Source organism: Capra hircus, chromosome 19 (assembly GCF_001704415.2).
Source record: "Capra hircus breed San Clemente chromosome 19, ASM170441v1, whole genome shotgun sequence".
In the NCBI taxonomy this organism is placed as follows: Eukaryota; Metazoa; Chordata; class Mammalia; order Artiodactyla; family Bovidae; genus Capra; species Capra hircus.
In genome coordinates, this window is record NC_030826.1 from 45,201,903 (window position 1) to 45,221,004 (window position 19,102).

A 19,102-nucleotide genomic window follows, 5' to 3' on the forward strand; every position below is an offset into this window, starting at 1 on the left:
CCTGAAAACACAAATGTCAAATGGAAGAATATTTTTTACTGTCTGTTTATACTGCATGAAAGACATAAGACTCTTAAGGACTGAGACTGTACCCTGTTCGTGTCTACGGTTCTCAAGGCTAAGACAGGGCTTAGATACAGTCAGTGCTCATCAGACATTTGTTGAACAGATGAACTTGGCATGTATGGATCAATACAATCTACCTCAAAACTGCAGAATAAACAATTCAAAGAACATGGATGCAAAGGACATTTCAAGGTTATTCAGGAAGTGATGCAATTTAATTAACACCGAATTGATACACCCCAAGTTATTTTAAAATTTACAAAATGCTAACTTAACCTTTCCCTTTGTGAACTTGCTTTCTTGCCAAAGATTTGGTGTCCTTTAAAAGAGTGAAAAACTCTGTAGAAGTCATCTGGCTGGGTAACTGAAACAGATGCTATGAGCAAAAGGCCTCCCTACTGGAATCTAGAAGCATCTGTGTTTTTATGGCAAGCCAAGCAGGATATCTCATTTTCTCATTAGAATATAAGTCCCTATAAATAGTCGCTGTTTACTTATCACAATAAAGGCAAAGGAAAATTCCACAGTTTTTCTAATACTGACCTTGCCTCTAGGAAACAATGACAAAAGCCCAGCCACAATGTCCACGTAACTACTATGAAATGAACATATTGAAACTGACAGGAAATTTTAGTTATAAGTTTAACTATTTGAGTTACTAGAACATTTAACTGTCTAAAGACTATAAAATGTTTTCCTTAATAACTTGAAATGTAAAAAATTATTAAGTCATCACTTCTCAAAAGTATGAAAATCTCAACAAACCTTTAAAGGAAACTTTAGCAGAAGTAATTATATCATTGAGCTTCCCTGGTAGCTCAGATGGTAAAGAATCTGCCTGCAATGCATGGGAGCCGGGTTCAATTCCTGGGTCAGGAAGATCCTCTAGAGAAGGGCATGGCAACTCACTCCAATACTCTTGCCTGGAGAATTCCATGGACAAAGGAGCCTGGAGAGCTACAGTCCATCGGGTTGCAAAGAGTCGGACACAACTGCGTGACTAACTAATTACATCATTACTTATGTGAGAGCCTTTAAAGTATAGAAAGAGAACTGGCTTCTTCTCATCAAAAAAAAAAAAAAAAAACGGGAGAGGGGTGTAACCAGGACTCCTCCAGACAACACTGCAGTTTTTCAAATTTAAATGACACACTTTTGTCCAAAGATTAGCTTTAAAAATTAGATTTCTAAGTATATGCTTTATTTTTTACTGAAGAATTAGTAGGGCAAAATTAAAAAGAAAAAAAAACAAAGCATGTAGTACCTGATTAAAAGACCTCATTACAAATAACTGCAACACTCATGAACCCACTGGTCTTCTCTGTGGTGCTTCAGGCCTAGGTTACATGTCTCCAGAGACACAAATTCCTTCACAGGAAAGGGAAGTAGGACAACCTATGTGAACCTGCTCCACAGCCAGCTCAACTAACAAGTCTCACTCAACTATGTGTTTCCTGAAAAATAATATTTTAGAAATGTACTGTGCAATAAAATAACCACTAGACACATTATTAAAATTAAAACTAGTTAAAATTTTAAAACTCAGTTCTTCAGGTGCACTAGTCCCATTTTGAGAGCCACACATGGCTATTAGGGATCACTGTAGACAGTTTCATTGGACGTTGCTAGTCTAAAGCAGTGTGAGAAAGGCCATCAGTAACACCTGTCTTCAGGCCTATGGAATCACTCTGCTATGACTCCTGAAATAATAATTTCTATTAAAATTCTGAAGTTCTGCGGGACTAGAAGTGATAGGTAGAAATAAGTCAAACTTGTATGTCCTATAGTAATCTTGTGGAGAGCCTGTAAGAATACCCTTCACACTATCCATCTCAGACTAGTAACTATTCACATAGATGAACCTCCTGACATCCTGTAAGGCCTTAAAATTCCTTTACAAAATTATATTGGAAAAAAAAAGAAAAGACTTCCCATTTTGGTATTCAAAAGCAGCACACACACATACACACACACACACACACACACACAAAGGAAAATGTAAAAGCTGACAGCACTAAATACTGGGAAAGACGTGATGCCGTTTCTTAAAAGGTCAATGTGCCCCAGTAGATCGATCTCTAGATTTTAAGTCAAGAGAAATGAAAATGATGACCTGTACACAAATGTCCACAGCAACTTTATTCATAAATCAAAAATGGAAACAACACAAAGATCTGCCAACAGTTGAATGGATAAACAAACTGTGGCACAGGCATACAATGGACCCTACCCAGCGATTAAAAAGAAACTACGTCCTGATATACGTAACAGCATGCGTAAACCTCAGACCATAACGCCGAGTAAAGCCAGATCCTTAAAAGAGGTCATCCTATGTTATTTAAGCCTCATCTTAGAATCAGATGAAATCTCAGAAGAGAAAAAATTAATCTAGAATAACCATACACACACAAAATCCGTGATTGACTGGGATGGGGGTGAAATGGACAGCAAAAAAGCAAGAAGTAATTTTTTGAGATAGTTCTATGTCTTGATCATATTTTATTGTGCAGAGGTTATACCTCAATGAAGTTGAGAAATGACGGTCTGTTTATTTTTTTAATGGTTGGGCAGTCTCCAATAATTCCCATTGCAAAGATGGTATAAATGTTCAAACTTACAAAATATAGTTTGGATACAAGGTACCTACACTCATGGAACAAAGACCTAATCAAGAGACCCAATCTCTTGCCTACTGAAAGAGAGATAGCTAGGTTTCCAGAAGAGACAGTTCTCTTTCCAACCAGGTCTCATCTCAACTGTAGGAATAACAAACTAGGAGAATGGCCAGATCTACCTCTAAAAGGCCGTCTAAGGTTACTGACCATACTGGCCTGCTAGTCCTGGGCACAGAATGTAAAAAGAGGAAGTATAAAACCTATACTCCTGTGTGTGTCTCATACTAACTAAGATTGGCAATTCTTCCTCCGGAGAAGAGTTAAGACTTTTTTTCCCCCCTCTGTAATAATTCTTCCTTAAGAGGCAAGGAATTTGATCTAAAGTTCTACTCTCCCCCTGGACAGGAACAGAAACATGAGGACATGGGAAAAAAATCCCACAAGAGGATTAAAGGAGATACTACGATTTACCTGGTACAGAGTAAATATTCAATAAATCTCAGCTATTATTATTATGACTATCATAGAGATATGCAATAATTGTTTGTAACAGAAAAAAAATTCACAACCTAAAGCTAAATAAATGCCATGAATAGCACCATAGTTAAAAGCATTACAAGTACGCAGCAATCTAAAAGGTCAAGGTACCTTTGCATGTACTGACAAGGGGAATATCCACAATATAGTGCAAAGTTTTAAAAAAGGTATAAAACTATTATAAAATAGTATGTAGAGTATGCTTTTTAATAAAAAAAAGACATAGTAAATTGTTAACAGTAGTTATCATTGAGGTGAAACAAGAAGGTATAAGTGAAACATCTTCACTTTTCAGAGTTCTGAATGGTTGGAACTATTTTACAATAAATAACCCTTATCTTAGGAAAATAATTTTAAATATAGAGAACTTTTATGTACAAAGTCGCCCTCTATGGCATTACTTTACAGTGATGAATTAGAAGCAAATTAAAAGTCCTATTTCAAAATGATAGCTATGTAAACTAAAACATGTCTACTTCATATATCCTCATAATATTCAAATCACAGAATAGTATAATATACGTGTGTGTATATATATACACACATGTATATAAATTTTACTTTACAGTATAGTATACATATATATATGTGTGTGTACAGTATGTGTGTGTATATTTCAAAATGATAGCTATGTAAACTAAAATGTGTCTACTTCCTATATCCTCATAATATTCAAACCACAGAATAGTATACATATACATGTGTATATATATATATACAGAATAGTATACATATACATGTGTGTGTATATGTATCAAACTGTAAAGTAAAATTTATATACATATATATATACACACATATATAAATTTTACTTTACAGTTTGATATTTTCAAGTACAGCAAAGCAATTAAATAAAAACACATCAAAATGTAAAAACAACTGTGACTGGAAAATTGGACTATGAGTGATTTAATTAATTTTCCTCTTTTCTGCATTTTCCAACTTAAAAATTACATAGGTGTTATTTTACTAGCCAAATTAAAAGTTTTGTATTAAAGCTAATTGATGGTATATTTCATTTCAGATCTTTGTTTCTGCACAGTGATGACACCACACATTAGGAAAATAACTGTCATTATTCATGAAAATATAAGACAACATCTCATAATTTGCTTATTGTGTTTTTTCTTCATAATTAAACCATGTTGGTTAAATCTAGTTTTCTTTGACTACAGTGTGACAAGGATTTTTGTCCATAAATTAAGAAAACATACTTTTTATTAATAAGCTCAGTAAGAAATTAAAAATATGCTCTGAAGCACAGAATCTTTTGATAAATACATAAAGAGTTAAAATTTTGTTTATACTGGGTGGATTAACCAATGATTCAGCATTAAAATGAATACCAAATCATAAACTAGTTAACTGAGTCCTTGGCTTTGTGAATAATTTCCTCTCCATGATTGCATTAATTTGGAAAAGTTCATTAATGCCTCAAAATACATTACTTAAAAATTTGGAGAAGTACCTGGAACAATATAACAGGCACTCAATAAATACCTGTGGAATTAAAAAAATTGTTTGAGAAATATATCTAGAAAGCTAATCAATATAAGATCCATATGAAGAAAACCAACAGAAGCACACACTGTAAGGATATCATCAACTCCAAATTAACCTATATATTTAATGTAATTATAAGAAAATCCCAATGGGACTTTAGCAAACTCAATCTAAACTGTAACTGGCAAAGTAAGTGTAGTAGGCAAAATGAGAGGGGAACGAAATTTTTTCTAATTTGTGAAAGCAGCCAGGCAAAATTTCAGAAAGAATGAGACTGGCCCTACTAGACATACCATCAGTTCAGTTCAGTTCAGTTGCTCAGTCGTGTCTGACTCTGCGACCCCATGAATCACAGCACGCCAGGCCTCCCTGTCCATCACCATCTCCCGGAGTTCACTCAGACTCACGTCCATCGAGTCCGTGATGCCATCCAGGCATCTCATCCTCTGTCGTCCCCTTCTCCTCCTGCCAGCATCAGAGTCTTTTCCAACGAGTCAGCTCTTCGCATGAGGTGGCCAAAGTACTGGAGTTTCAGCTTTAGCATCATTCCTTCCAAAGAAATCCCAGGGTTGATCTCCTTCAGAATGGACTGGTTGGATCTCCTTGCAGTCCAAGGGACTCTCAAGAGTCTTCTCCAACACCACAGTTCAAAAGCATCAATTCTTCAGTGCTCAGCTTTCTTTACAGTCCAACTCTCACATCCATACATGACCACAGGAAAAACCATAGCCTTGACTAGACGGACCTTAGTCGGCAAAGTAATGTTTCTGCTTTTGAATATGCTGTCTAGGTTGGTCATAACTTTTCTTCCAAGGAGTAAGCGTCTTTTAATTTCATGGCTGCAGTCACCATCTGCAGTGATTTTGGAGCCCCAAAAAAGAAAGTCAGCTACTGTTTCCCCATCTATTTCCCATGAAGTGATGGGACCAGATGCCATGATCTTCGTTTTCTGAATGTTGAGCTTTAAGCCAACTTTTTCACTCCTTTTTCACTTTCATCAAGAGGCTTTTTAGCTCCTCTTCACTTTCTGCCATAAGGGTGGTGTCATCTGCATATCTGAGGTTATTGATATTTCTCCCGGCAATCTTGATTCCATACACAGTAATTAAACCAATGTAGTGGAATTCCCTGGCAGTCCAGTGGTTAGGATTCTGTGCTTTCACTGAGAGCTTGGGTTCCCTCCCTGCTTAGGAAACTAAGATCCCACAAGCTGCCTGGTACAGTTTAAAAAAAAAAACACAAAAAAACCTACATAGTACTAGTATAGAAACAATTCAATGAAGTAGAAAAAGCAATCCAGAAACAGAACCAGGCAAGAACTTAACAGGTAAAATTTAGAAACAGTAGAGGAAAGCTGAGCTATTCAATAAAAGGCATTGAGACACTGATTATCCACTTGGCGGCTGGGGCGGGGGGCAGTGTCACTAATAATAGCTAATGTGTTTTGAGAGCTTATTTCACGCGAGGCACTGTTTTAAAAGCTTTACACACCTGCAAACACCCTAGCTCACAATTCTCTTTCCTACTGCCAAAATCTAATCAACACTATTTGCCTCACTCTAGCTAACATTTTTGTTTTCTCATAACACAAGAATATTATTTCTCTCTAAATGATTTTTTAAACATGACTCATTCTGAATTTTGTATACTTAGAAGAGGGAAAAAAAGTCTAATTTTTAGGTGAATAAACTAAAAGACTGTGTTTTAATCCCACAGTTACCTCTAATTTGACTCAAGTACATAATGGAGGTCCATTTGGTCCCATTCAAGGATCACAGCATCCTATTCTTAACCTTACAGAAGCATCTTAAGGCATACATCTCAAATGCATAAGGCGGCAGAAACCCCCACTTCACTGTTTCTTAGTACATAAGCTATGCCGTGTAATCATCACCACTCTCTAATTCCAGGACACTTCCAGCCCTCCAAAAAGAAACCCTGTACCCATTATCAGTTAGTCCCAGTGCTCGCCTCCCGCATCCCTTGGCAACCACTAATCTATTTTCTATCTCTACGGACGTGCCTATTCTGAACATTTCATATAAATAGAATCACACAATCTGTCATCTTTGTGACTGGCTTCTTTCACTCAGCATAATGTTCTCAAGATCATCGAGGCTGCTGCTCGCGACAGCACACCATTCCTTCCCAGGGCTGGATCGTGTTTCACCGTATGGGTAACCCGCATTTGTTTTATCTATATTAGCTGATGGATAATTCCCACTTTTTGGCTATTATGAATAACGCTGCTATGAACATTCATGTACAAGTTTATCTATGAACATACATTTTCAATCACTTGCTGGACTTGCTGGATCATTCTATGTGCAACTTTTTGAAGAACTGCCAAACTGTCTCCCACAATGGCGGCACCATTCCACATTCCCACCAGCAGTATATGAGGGTCCCAAATTCTCTACATCGTCACCTTTTTTAAACTATAGCCATCCCAGTGGGTGTGAGGTAGTATTTCACTGTGGTTTTGATTTTGATTTCTCTGATGACTATGCTGGTGAACACGTATCTTTCATGTGCTTGTTGGTTATTTTCACATATTTTTCGGAGAAATATCTATTCAAATCCTCTGCCCATTTAAAAATCAGGTTTCTTTTTACTACTGAATTGTAGTGGTTCTTTATACATTCTGGATGCTAGACTTTTATCAGACATATGATTATTAAATATTTTCTCACATTTTGTGGGCTCTCTCTTCATGTCTTGGTAGTGTCCCTTGATATATGAAAATTTTAAATTTTGATGAAGTTCAATTTATCTAAAAAAATCACTGTTTCTACCACCAGAGACAGAAATCAAACAGATGAGTTTAGCCTGCTGAAAATTTTATATAAATGGAATCACTTCAGTATTCGTGCCTGGAGTATCCCAAGGACAAAAGAGCCTGGTGGGCTACGGGTCCATAGTGTCACAGAGTTGGACACAACTGAAGCAACTTAGCATACCATGTATTATTCCATGTCTGACTTCTACCCTTCAATATTATGATTACAAGACTCATCCAAGTTTTGGCATGTAGCAATAGCTCATTTTCCTTGCTTTTTATAGTGTATAATTATATGAATATGTCACTACTATTTATCCGTGAGTTGTTTCCAGTTCTTAATCATGAATACTGTTGCTAAAATATGTTTATACATGTCTTTTTAATAACATGCCTATGTATTTCTATTGGATATCTATACTATTTATATATATATACACACACATGTGTATACACACATATATACATGTACACACACACTCCCCTACACCTACCCTCTCCCGTAGAATGGCTGGATCACAGGCATACATGCACTGGTTCAGCTTTATGGGAATTTTGCCTAAGGTATACGATGTGGTGTTCTGATTCAAGTATACCTTTGTAATGATTATGGTAACAAGCTAATTAATAGACCCATCACCTCACAGAGTTACCACTTTGTGTGTGTGGTAAGAACACTTAAGATTTACTGTCTTAGCAAATCTTAAGAATACAATGTTTTTAAAATTAACTGTAGTTACTATGCTATCTAGTATTTCAAGGTCCGTCAGGGGACCTGATTCTTGATATTGCAGGAAATAACCTGTGTTTTCTTAACACAGTGTTTTCTTAACCTGTGTTTGAAAATTGGATATAGGTGAAGGTATTAAAGGAAAGACAATTCAATAACCCTGAAATCTAGAAATAACAAGGTTGAGTATACATTTGGAAGGAAATCTGGGGGGGGGGGAATCATCAACAATTTGTAAGAAATTGAATCCAAGAGGTTACAATCCTAAATCAATGGTCCTCAATTTAGGCATTCACCAGAATCACCTACAGAACTCTTAAGGGATTGAAGGGGCCCCACCCCCAGAGTTTCTAATTTAATCAAGGTGGGGGACAGAATCTGTACTTCTAACAAGTTCTCAGGTGATGCTCATTATTAGCTGGTCTACAGATTCTACTTTGAGAATCAATGCACTAAGAGAAGAAAACTTAAAAAAAAGTTTCATTTCCTTCTACAATAGAAGAGAAGAAAATATAGGAAAGAAGGCTTCAATAATGCTTTTGGTCCATTTCATCCTTTACCTTAATAAAAGTTTATAATTAAGTTTATTTTGATGCTTGATAAGTAGTAAACTGATTCAAAGTCCATATAAACAAAAAACTTAGACTTCATAAATGAAGATCAAGAAAAAGGACTGTATTGGAGGCCAGCAGCTCTTTAAAATTAGATCTATGCTACATTACTAATGACTTGGATAACAAAATAAACAAGAGTATTCAGTAGCCTGGCAGAGAACATAACATTAAAATACACACCCTGTCCAAAATTATAATTTACTAGGTTAATCAGAAATAGTCATTCATCCATTCAACAATCATTCCATGCCAGGCTCTGTTCTAAACAGTGGGATCTAAGTTTGCTATCATCTCACAAAATTTTGTCAGTACTATTCTCCAGGAGAAAAGTCTAACTAGGCTAACTAAAATGTTTTAATCTCCCAAAAACTGGTATTTTTTGGAAGACCCAGAATTAGTGATAATTTCTAGTTTCATTGTTTGTCTAAGTAAGAAAATGTTTGTTCATATGCACATAAAACTAAAAAACACTTTACACTCAAAAAAAAAAATCCACCAGTGATGGGAATTCCCTGGCAGTCCAATGATAAGGACTCCCCACTTCCACTGCTCAGGGCACAGGTTCAATTCCTGGTGGGGGAACAAAGATATCACAAGTTGCTTGGCCAAAAAATAACAATAATAATTTTTAAATTAAAAAAAAGTGAATGCTGGATTTCAAAAATGACAACATATTTGTTAGTTTAATAATTTTCCCATTTTCTCTTGCCAAAGATCTACATGCTGCTGCTGCTGCTGCTAAGTCGCTTCAGTCGTGTCCGACTCTGTGAGACCCTATAGACGGCAGCCCACCAGGCTCCCCTGTCCCTGGGATTCTCCAGGCAAGAACACTGGAGTGGGCTGCCATTTTCTTCTTCAATGCATGAAAGTGAAAAGTGAAAGTGAAGACGCTCAGTCGTGTCCGACTCTTAGCGACCCCATGGTAGCTACTGCAAAATACATCAGAACTTAACACTTCATTCCGAATTTAGTAAAGGACCAAAACACTCTGCATTACTCATAAACAGCTGATGCTAATTCACTTGATTTCAAATCTATACAGCACAAAGTTGCAATAAATTATTAGCACTTTTTGGTTTCATGGTTTAAAAAAAGGAAGGAAAGAGGAAGAGAGGGAGGAAAGAAATGAGCTTATCAGCTTCTTGGAGTAATTCAGCTCAGTTTTACTGAAATGATCTTTATATCTGCCCCTGCTGAATATAAGGAAAAAATATAAGTCAAAATCAATGGCAATAAACTTAAACATAAAACAATTTAAAGGAGGAGAGACTGAGTTGCTCCTAAAATTCATATGGAAAAGGGCCAAGAAATGCCAAATGAAGAAAAATGAGCGGCTAACCCTACCAGATAGCAGGAATAATTTTTAAGCTATGGCAATTAAGACACTGATAGTGGTGCACATACAGACGAACAGAACAATGAAACAGAAAAGAGATTGGATGTAGAGTGGATATAAAACAGAAGTAGCATTACAGATCAGCAGGAGAAAGGATGGACTCAACACATGATATTGAGACAACTGGTTATATATACGGGAAAGATAAAATTAGCTTAATTCACACCAAACACAAAAATAAATTCCAGATGAATCAAACACCAAAATATGAAAAGCAAACCATTAAACCTTTTCAAAGAAAATCTTTCTGACTTCAAAGTGGGAAAAGATCCTAAAACATATAAGCACACTAATACACAGAGGTTAAAAATGGGTAGTTATAACTACAATAAAATTTAAATCTAAAACTCTACATACATGAAAAGATCATCACTAAACAGCTCAACAACAACAAAAATGGGCAAAGGATATGCAAAGGTAATTCACAGAAGAGGAAACTCCAATGATCAATATGAAAAATGCTCAGTCTCACTAGTAATTAGAGAAAATTGCAAATTTAAACAACAGTATTATTTTATACCTATCATATTATAAAAATTAAAATATCTCAATATTAAGTGCTGGAGAGGACATGAGGAACAGGTAATCATACACTGCTGGTAAGAACACAAACTCGTATAACTAGGTAAAGATAAAGGTAACTGATTACCCAGCAATTCTATGTAGCAATCCTACAGAGTATAGATCCATGTCTCTAGACATATCCTAAAGAAATTCAACATACATATGCAAGGAGATATAGCCAAAAAAGTATGTATTTCTGTATGTATGAGGATTTTCTTCTCTGCATACCAGAAGAAATAAAATTTGAAAACCACCTAAATTGTCCTCTAAGAAAACAGATAATTGTGGTATATTTACAAAATAGACTACTACACAATAAACAGAATTACCTAACTCTACATAATTCCAACATAACAATCTCAAATGAAAAAATTCAGGTTGCAGAAGAAGATGTACAATATAACACCATTATATACATTTTTAAAACACATAAAACAATATATTGTTTAGGGACACAAACCTACATGAACGTGAACAGAAAGATTTATATTAGCTTTAGGCTAGTGGTTATTTCTGGGGGATTAAAAGATATAAAGCAAATATCTCAATATGTAAATACTTTTACAATCTGGGCAGTGAGCACATGGATATAGGTATATATTATCTGCTGTACTTTTCAGCATACTTGAAATCTCTTAAGATATATATGACTTATTCTTGTTTAAAATGCACAGAACTAGAAATAGTTACAGTCATACAAGGACTATCTAGTTTGCATCATAAAAAAAATAAGTAGGAAATCATGAGTTTGAATCACTAGGAAATTGAAGGCAGTGTAAGGTGGGTCTCAGAGCCCATTCAAGGGCATTAACACTGAAGTATGATCAAGGACTTCATTACGAGATTTTTCCCTAATACACTATAACCAGAGTATGGACCCTTCAGAATAGCATTACAGCAAGCACCTAGTGCACTGCCAACACAGCTGTTTCCAAGAGTTCACTGTTCCACCAATGCAAGAATTTCCAACAGCAAAACAATATACTTTCACCTTACACCTTTGCACTCTGACTTAAATACTTATAAAGAATACCTTAATCATCAATTCCTCTGGGTTTCAGAAAGAAGCTATCTGATAGTGCTGTAAAGAGTTCAATTCTGTTTTCTAAAATGTACTGCCTTTGAAGATATTTAATAAAATCACAAGAGTGACACACAAAAACAGTAACTACTGCATACGAGATTGCAAAAAGATGATATGCTTTGGACTGCAAAGCTCTGACTTAGAAATGTAACTATGAGACATTTTTAATTATTTGTTTTGACTTGTGGTACTGCCCATGAACTGTCCCTAATTTACCACTGTGTTCCAATCTGAAGGTTGGTTTTTGGTAAGGATGTCATTCACCCATAAAAATGTTATCAATGGTTAGGTTTCTGGACTAGACTACAAGAGATTTTTCAATATGCTAGCCTGACCCAGACCATCAGCCAGATGAGGTAAATTTCACTTCTAACGTCTTTCTAAACCCTTTTCAACAGCTAAGAGTGTTCTCTCCCTTTGATTCCTATTTAACATCATCTTGCTCCTATTTCTTAAAACAAATTACCTCCACAAGTTATAAGGATTTATGAAGAAAACAATCCATTGGTTTTATTATCCTTAATGCATGTATATTTTCAGAAAGGGACTGCTAAATCTCCAATACGTGAGATGTCTAGTAATTTTAAAAGAGTACAGAGGACTTCCCTGGTGGTCCAGGGTCTAAGACTCGGCGCTCCCAAAGCAGGGGGCCTGAGTTCGATCCCTGGCCAGGGAACTAGATCCCACAAGTCGCAACAAAAAGCTCCTGCATGCCACAACTAAAACTCGGTTCAGCTAAATAAATAAATAAAATATTAAAAAAAAAAAAAAAGAGTACAAAAAAGTTCAGGCAATGTGGAAAGCCTATCTTCCTCCTTTTCCTTTTTCTTCAGGAGTGGTTTGAGTGGTAGCTTAAGGGACCTGGCATGCAACATCAGGGGAACTTCACTAAGGAGCCTCTCCCCACCTAGAGTCAGCTCTCCTTAGCTATAAAGGCTACATTTCAGATTCTTTTCTCTGCTTCTCATTCCATGATTCCAGAGCAGTTGCAGCATGAGAGTTCTGAAAATCGGTGTGGGGGCCGGAGGCAGTGGCAGCCATCTGTACATGGAGGTCATTTATAAATAAGAGTCTACAGTCAATGTCAGTACTAAGAATTACAACATTAGCATCTTGATTCATTAAGAGCAAAAATTTAAAAGAACTGAGAAAATCTATTACCTAATTGAATCTTTCAAAACGCCAAAAGGAACCAGATATGTTTAAAATGATCATATTATAAAATGTATCCAACTTGTCATTCCATATTTTTCTCATATAACAAATACACTAAAACAATAAAGACAAAAATTATTTTCTTTCAGGTTCTTTATTTTAAGATTAGGGGCTTCAAAGTAATTTAGGGATTAACCAAGTTCTGATGACCTTGGAGCTATATATTGAATAACATCACACAGTTTATTTTTCAGTTTCCCAGATGGACTAAATATGATGCTTTCTTTTTTGGACAGCAAAAGCAAAGGAAAAGAAATACAGATTACTAATGCTATCATCAGCAACAGTGATACAACAAATCTTCAGGAATAGAGCGAACATAAATACCGTTTACAAGATGATGTCAGAATGCCAAAATTAACTAAACCAACCCAAAGCAGCAATAACTCAAGATAGCTTTTCTCCCACAAAGAGGAAATACAGAACCCATTTTAAGAGAATTACAAGGCTCACCCTATTTGTTAAACATGGATGGGTAGTTGTTAGTTATGGCTACAGGAAGACAAGACAAGACAATCTGAGATGGGCCAAAGGGGTTTAGATTTTCCAAAAGGTAGAAGGTAGTTTTAAAAAATTAAACTTTGACAGAGGCTCTAAAATGTTTTAGGTAAGAAGCTAAATCTACCCTTTATACCCTGTCAATTAAATTGGGGAACTGACCTGAGTTCAAATCCTAACCTTGCTTCTTGCAGGCTGTGAACCTGCAAGTTACTAAGCCCCTCTCTCAGAGTAAACAAAGTTAATATTTACTTTGCAGGGAGTTTTGTCCAGATTCACGGAGAAGGCAATGGCACCCCATTCCAGTACTCTTGCCTGGAAAATCCCATGGATGGAGGAGCCTGGTAGGCTGCAGTCCCTGGGGTCGCGAAGAGTTGAACACAACTGAGTGACTTCACTTTCACTTTTCACTTTCACGCACTGGAGAAGGAAATGGCAACCCACTCCAGTGTTCTTGCCTGAAGAATCCCAGGGACGGGGGAGCCTGTTGGGCTGCCGTCTATGGGGCTGCACAGAGTCGGACACAACTGAAGCGACTTAGCAGCAGCAGCAGCAGTTTGTCCGGATTAAATGAGATATATTTGTAGTTAAGCAATGGTACCTGAAGTGTACTGATATTGCCAGCCTAGAAGAGGGTCTCTAGCAGCATGCTGAAGGCCTGCTTCTGACTCCATTGTATCCTACCTTTTATCAATGACTAGAATGGAGATACAGAAGGCAGCGTTATTAAACCTATGGCTCTTCAAATGAAAAAACACTGGAACAGAGCACCACTATGTTGCATAAAATGAAAGAATCAAAGAAACCTTCAATAGGTAGCAGAAACGGACCCCAAAAAAGTGAACTGCAAAGGGGATAAATGTAAGGTCTCACACTTAGGTTCAATAAAACAACTGCTCAATACCTAGAATGTAGGGGTATTGGGGGCCGGGGTGGGGTGGGGGGGAGGTGTGCTGATTTTAAAAGAACACTGGAGCTGTAACTGACTTTAAGTTCAGTATGGGTGGGCCAGGCTTCCCAGGTGGCTCAATGGTAAAGAATCTGCCTGCCAATACAGGAGATGTGGGTTCAATTCCTAGGTAGGGAAGATCCCCTGGAGGACAAAACAGCAATCCACTCCAGTATTCTTGCCTGAAAAATCCCATGGACAGATGAGCCTGGTGGGTTACAGTCCATAGAGTTGCAAAGAGTCAGACATGACTGAGCACTCAGTATGGGCCAAGGGTATGATTTACTGCAGAAAAAAGCGAATACAATTTTAGCCTGTATTAGTAACGGTACTGTCCAGCATCAGAGAATAATAGTTCAAGGAGATTCTTCACTGATCACCATATTAGACTCTTAAGCACATTTTATCAATAGAAGAAACACTGACAAAAGAGACCATTTCCAAAGGAAAGTCACCTAAATGAAGGATTTGGAATAGAGGATATTTGGGAAATTGGGGATGTTTAATTTGCAAAAGAGAAAAATCTGAGGGAATATGTAACCTGTTTTCAAACAGCGAGGGGGCTATCACATGAAAAAGGAATTGTTTAGTTCTACAGTTTCGAACAGCAGAAATAATACGTATAAAAATTACATGGAACCCCATACAAAAAAGACTTTTCTAATATGACACTAAAATGGGCTAGCTTTATGGCATAGCACCCTCTATCACTAACGTATTAAGACAGAGATTAGATTCACTTCCAACAAAAATGTATTGAGCACCTTTGTCCCAGGCAGATGCAAAGAACTGATGATGACAGTAAATACAAAACTAATACGGTCTTTGCTTTCGTGGAGAGTCAAGTCTAGCAGTGGAGGCAAATAAGCACGCTGCTGCTGCTGCTGCTGCTGCTGCTAAGCCGCTTCAGTCGTGTCTGACTCTGTGCGACCGCATAGACGGCAGCCCACCAGGCTCCCCGGTCCCTGGGATTCTCTAGGCAAGAACAATGGAGTGGGTTGCCATTTCCTTCTCCAGAGCGTGAAAGTGATGTCGCTCAGTGCTGTCCGACTCTTAGCGACCCCATGGACTGCAGCCCACCAGGCTCCTCCGTCCATGGGATTCTCCAGGCAAGAGTACTGGAGTGGGATGCCATTGCCTTCTCCGAATAATCACGCTAAAAAGTTTTAAATGACAGATAAATTTCCAAGGAAAGGAATACAGTTCTTCAAGAATATATGGAGAGTGGAGTTGGGGGGAGAATGCATACATGTATATGTATGGCTGAGTCCCTTTGCTGTTCACCTGAAACTATCACAACATTGTTAACAGGCTATACTCCAATATAAAATAAAAAGTTTAAAAAGAGACAGAAGAGCATATTAACACAGGCTCTGACTTGGTATGGGATCAGAACAGGCCTCCCTTGAGTAGCTGAGTGATCCGTGAGTAGGAGGTAAACGGTTGGGAGCAGAACACCATAAAGAAAGGAAACAGCACACGCAAAGCCCTTGTGATAAGAGGTTCAAGGATTGGAAAGGCTTATATAACGCAAGCACAGAGAGTAAGGCGGTGAGTGGAGATGCAGGAGCAGAACCACAAAGGGTCTTAAAGGCCCAGTTAAGGATTTGGTCTTCTCCCAAAAGTAATGGGATGCTACTAAAGGGGGGGATTAAGCAGCAATGTACATGGCAGAGAATAATCAATGTGGTGAACGGCATAAGGAGACCACTTGGGAGCTTCCTGCAGTAGTCCAGGCCAGAAATGACAGTGCTTTGGGAAAAGCAGGTGGAAATGAAGATGTAAAGAGGCGGACGGATAGATTGGAGAGATTTTTAGGATGTTAAAATGACAGAACCCATGTCATTAGCCCAGTGGGTGTTTGGATACGGTTTAAAACAGCAATGCCCAAGCCAGATTCTTTGGCTCTAACAATTCCCTTTTTTTTTTTGGTGGCCGGGGTAGGGTGGGGGGGATTGTGTGTTGGGGGGGGGATGGTGTGGGGCGGGGACAGAACTCAGTGATGAATTTTACTTGGGGACAGAGGATATGGTGATGGAGAATTATAAGGAATGACCCACTCCCCATCCGCCAGGCTTCTAACCTATATAGGTGGATGGGTTGTGATGGCATTCGCTGATATAGGAAACTGTAAAAATATTAGGTGGGATAAGACCATGGGTTTATTTGAACAAGATGAGTGTGAAGTGTCTTGGTTTTAAATAGTTTGGCATATTGATCCAGAATTCAAAGAACAGGTCTGGACTGGGAGTAAAATAGTGAGTATCACTGGCATATAGACAGTAGTTGAAACTGGGCTTAGAAGAGGCTGCCTAGGGAGAAAGCACAGACTGAGGACATAGCCCTGAAGAACATCTGCATTGAATAACAGAGTAGAGGCGGGTGAGTCTGCAAAAGAGTGGTCTGACTAAAAACTGGAGGGAGGCTGAAGCCAAGGGAAGAGCGTTTTCCATGAAGGAGGCAACAGTCAACAATGTCAAAGGCTGTTGAGACATCCAGCAAGACAAGGAATGAAAAACATCAATTAAGTTGAGAGGCATGTTTCACTGGCATGATGGGACCAGAAATCAGACCGCAGTGGGTTGAGGAATGAGGGGGAGGAAGGCAAATGGGAGACAAATACAGGAGACAATTCTTATCAAGATTCCTGGCTGTAGGGTGGGAAGAGAAAAGGTGACAGCTGTGGGGGTGGAGGGAGAGTTTGTTTCAAGATGGAAAAAGCCTGAGTTTGTTGTTAAAAGGGAGCAGGTGAATACACAGGAATGGGGTTCCTTAGAAGATGGGGAGAGAGACTCTGAAGCACAGGTGGAGGGAGTTGTTGCGGAGGAAGTAGCTGCAGATAAAAGATAAGGCTGTGGGGAAAAGAAGAGAAGGAGGCCTAATTAAATGACCTTTAAGGTCTCTTCTCACTCTAGAATCTCCTGACTTACAACTGTGTTCAGGGAGTCAATGTGCGTGTATGCATAACCTATGCAAACTTATTCAAATATTCCAGTAGAAATAAATCAGTCAAGCACATCCTTATCCCCTAATGACGCAGTTAACGTCCCCAGGTTTATGACCAGTAATCTCTAGGCAGGATCCATCCCTCAGAGAGGTTTTTGCTCAACGCACACTGCAGTACAGCACAGAACCAGTCCTATCGCCCCTAGCCAAACCCATACTACACCGCGATCTCAGAGGCTAAAGGAGGAAGTAAAATTTAAAGCCCTGAAACTATAACATACCCCGGTGCATGCAACACGACTGTCATTCATAAAAGCAAAGCGCGACACCTCAGATCCATCCCCACTCCAAGCTCGAGGCGTTTCTGCCTGAGCCGGCAGTGACACGTTCCCCGATGGCCGAGGGTTAACAGCCAAAGTCATTTGCACCCCCCTCCTCCTTTCCCGAGACCTCTGATTGTGAACAACCAGGAATGGGGTTCCTAATGGTCCCTGTCACAGCCCTTGACCCAGTGGAGCGGACAGATGCCCCGCAGTTGTTCCAGAGAAGGCACCTAACAAGCCCTCCTCGTAACAGGGTGCGGAGAAAACCCTCGAGCCCTCCGACCCGGGCTGGGACGGCCACGAGACTGCGGCTACCCTGAGAAGCTAGGGGGACAAGCCCCAAGGGATGGAATGGGAGAATTAAAGGAGACCCCAGGAGGCCTGGGTTGCGAGGGGGTCTCCTCCCCTCGAGGTTCCTAAGGAGGAGTTTCTGAGGAGGGCTAATCCCCTGCCACCACTCCCCACTTCCCCCCGTCTCTGGCCTGCCGCCCCCTCCAACACCCCATTTGCTCAGGCTCACTCCCCTCCCCTGAGGCCGTCTGGACCTCCCGTTGCCCGCGAGCCTGGCACCCCCGCCTCGAGCCGCGGCTCCCGGGCCGGCACTCACCCGGCCCGCCATCTTCACGGACACGTCCGGCTCCGCCGCTGCAGCTCGGCGCTAGGCTGAGCCCGCCCCCGCCGCGCGCGCCCGCTGCCCGCCCTCGCGCAGGCGCGCAGCCTCCTTGACGCCCGCGCGCGCCCGGCCGCGTCCCCGGCGCCCGCGCCCCCGCTCCGCCGGACGCGCGCGGGTTCGGCGGCTGTCAGGGGCGGGCGGGGCGCCATTTTGAACTCGAGCTGCCGGGGGCGGCGGGGGCCAGTGACTGTCCATCTAGCACGTGTCTGCTGGTGACTTTCTGCAGGGCTCCTTTTGCGAATCTCATCACAGCTGGCTGTTTGCCCTGGACTACGTAGCAAGGATTTGATACTTTTAACCATTGAGCTCCTGCTTATCTCTGCCCTTTAATGGCCTTTTAACTTTTTGCTCCCAGACCCACTTGGGTGAGCCCCCAGTGCGGGTACTGGCCTTCCCCATGGGAAGATCAGTGATGCGTAGCGGGTTCTGAGTTCAAGTTCTTTGTGAATTCAGGCTTTTCATTGTAGGCGGACTTGTTTCCTAGCACCTGGAAATGATCGACCTTGCTGTTTACATTTAGTTTGTTTTGCCTGGAAAGCTCAGATTTAAGATTTCATTCAAATGTATAAGTAAATTGTGATTGTTTCGATGTCTTTATATAATTTTATTA

The 19,102-nt window shown here is 39.5% G+C and overlaps 1 protein-coding gene across 2 annotated transcripts in view; it reads right to left on the bottom strand.

Moving 5' to 3' along the window:
• NSF (N-ethylmaleimide sensitive factor, vesicle fusing ATPase) overlaps positions 1 to 18,541 on the bottom strand; it is a 149,455-nt gene extending 130,914 nt beyond the window's left edge. For both annotated transcript variants that reach the window (XM_018065276.1, XM_018065277.1), the window contains exon 1: positions 18,427 to 18,541. In XM_018065276.1, the coding sequence (XP_017920765.1) occupies positions 18,427 to 18,438 (12 nt within the window). In that variant the 5' untranslated portion in view covers positions 18,439 to 18,541. The remainder of the gene's footprint in view (positions 1 to 18,426) is intronic.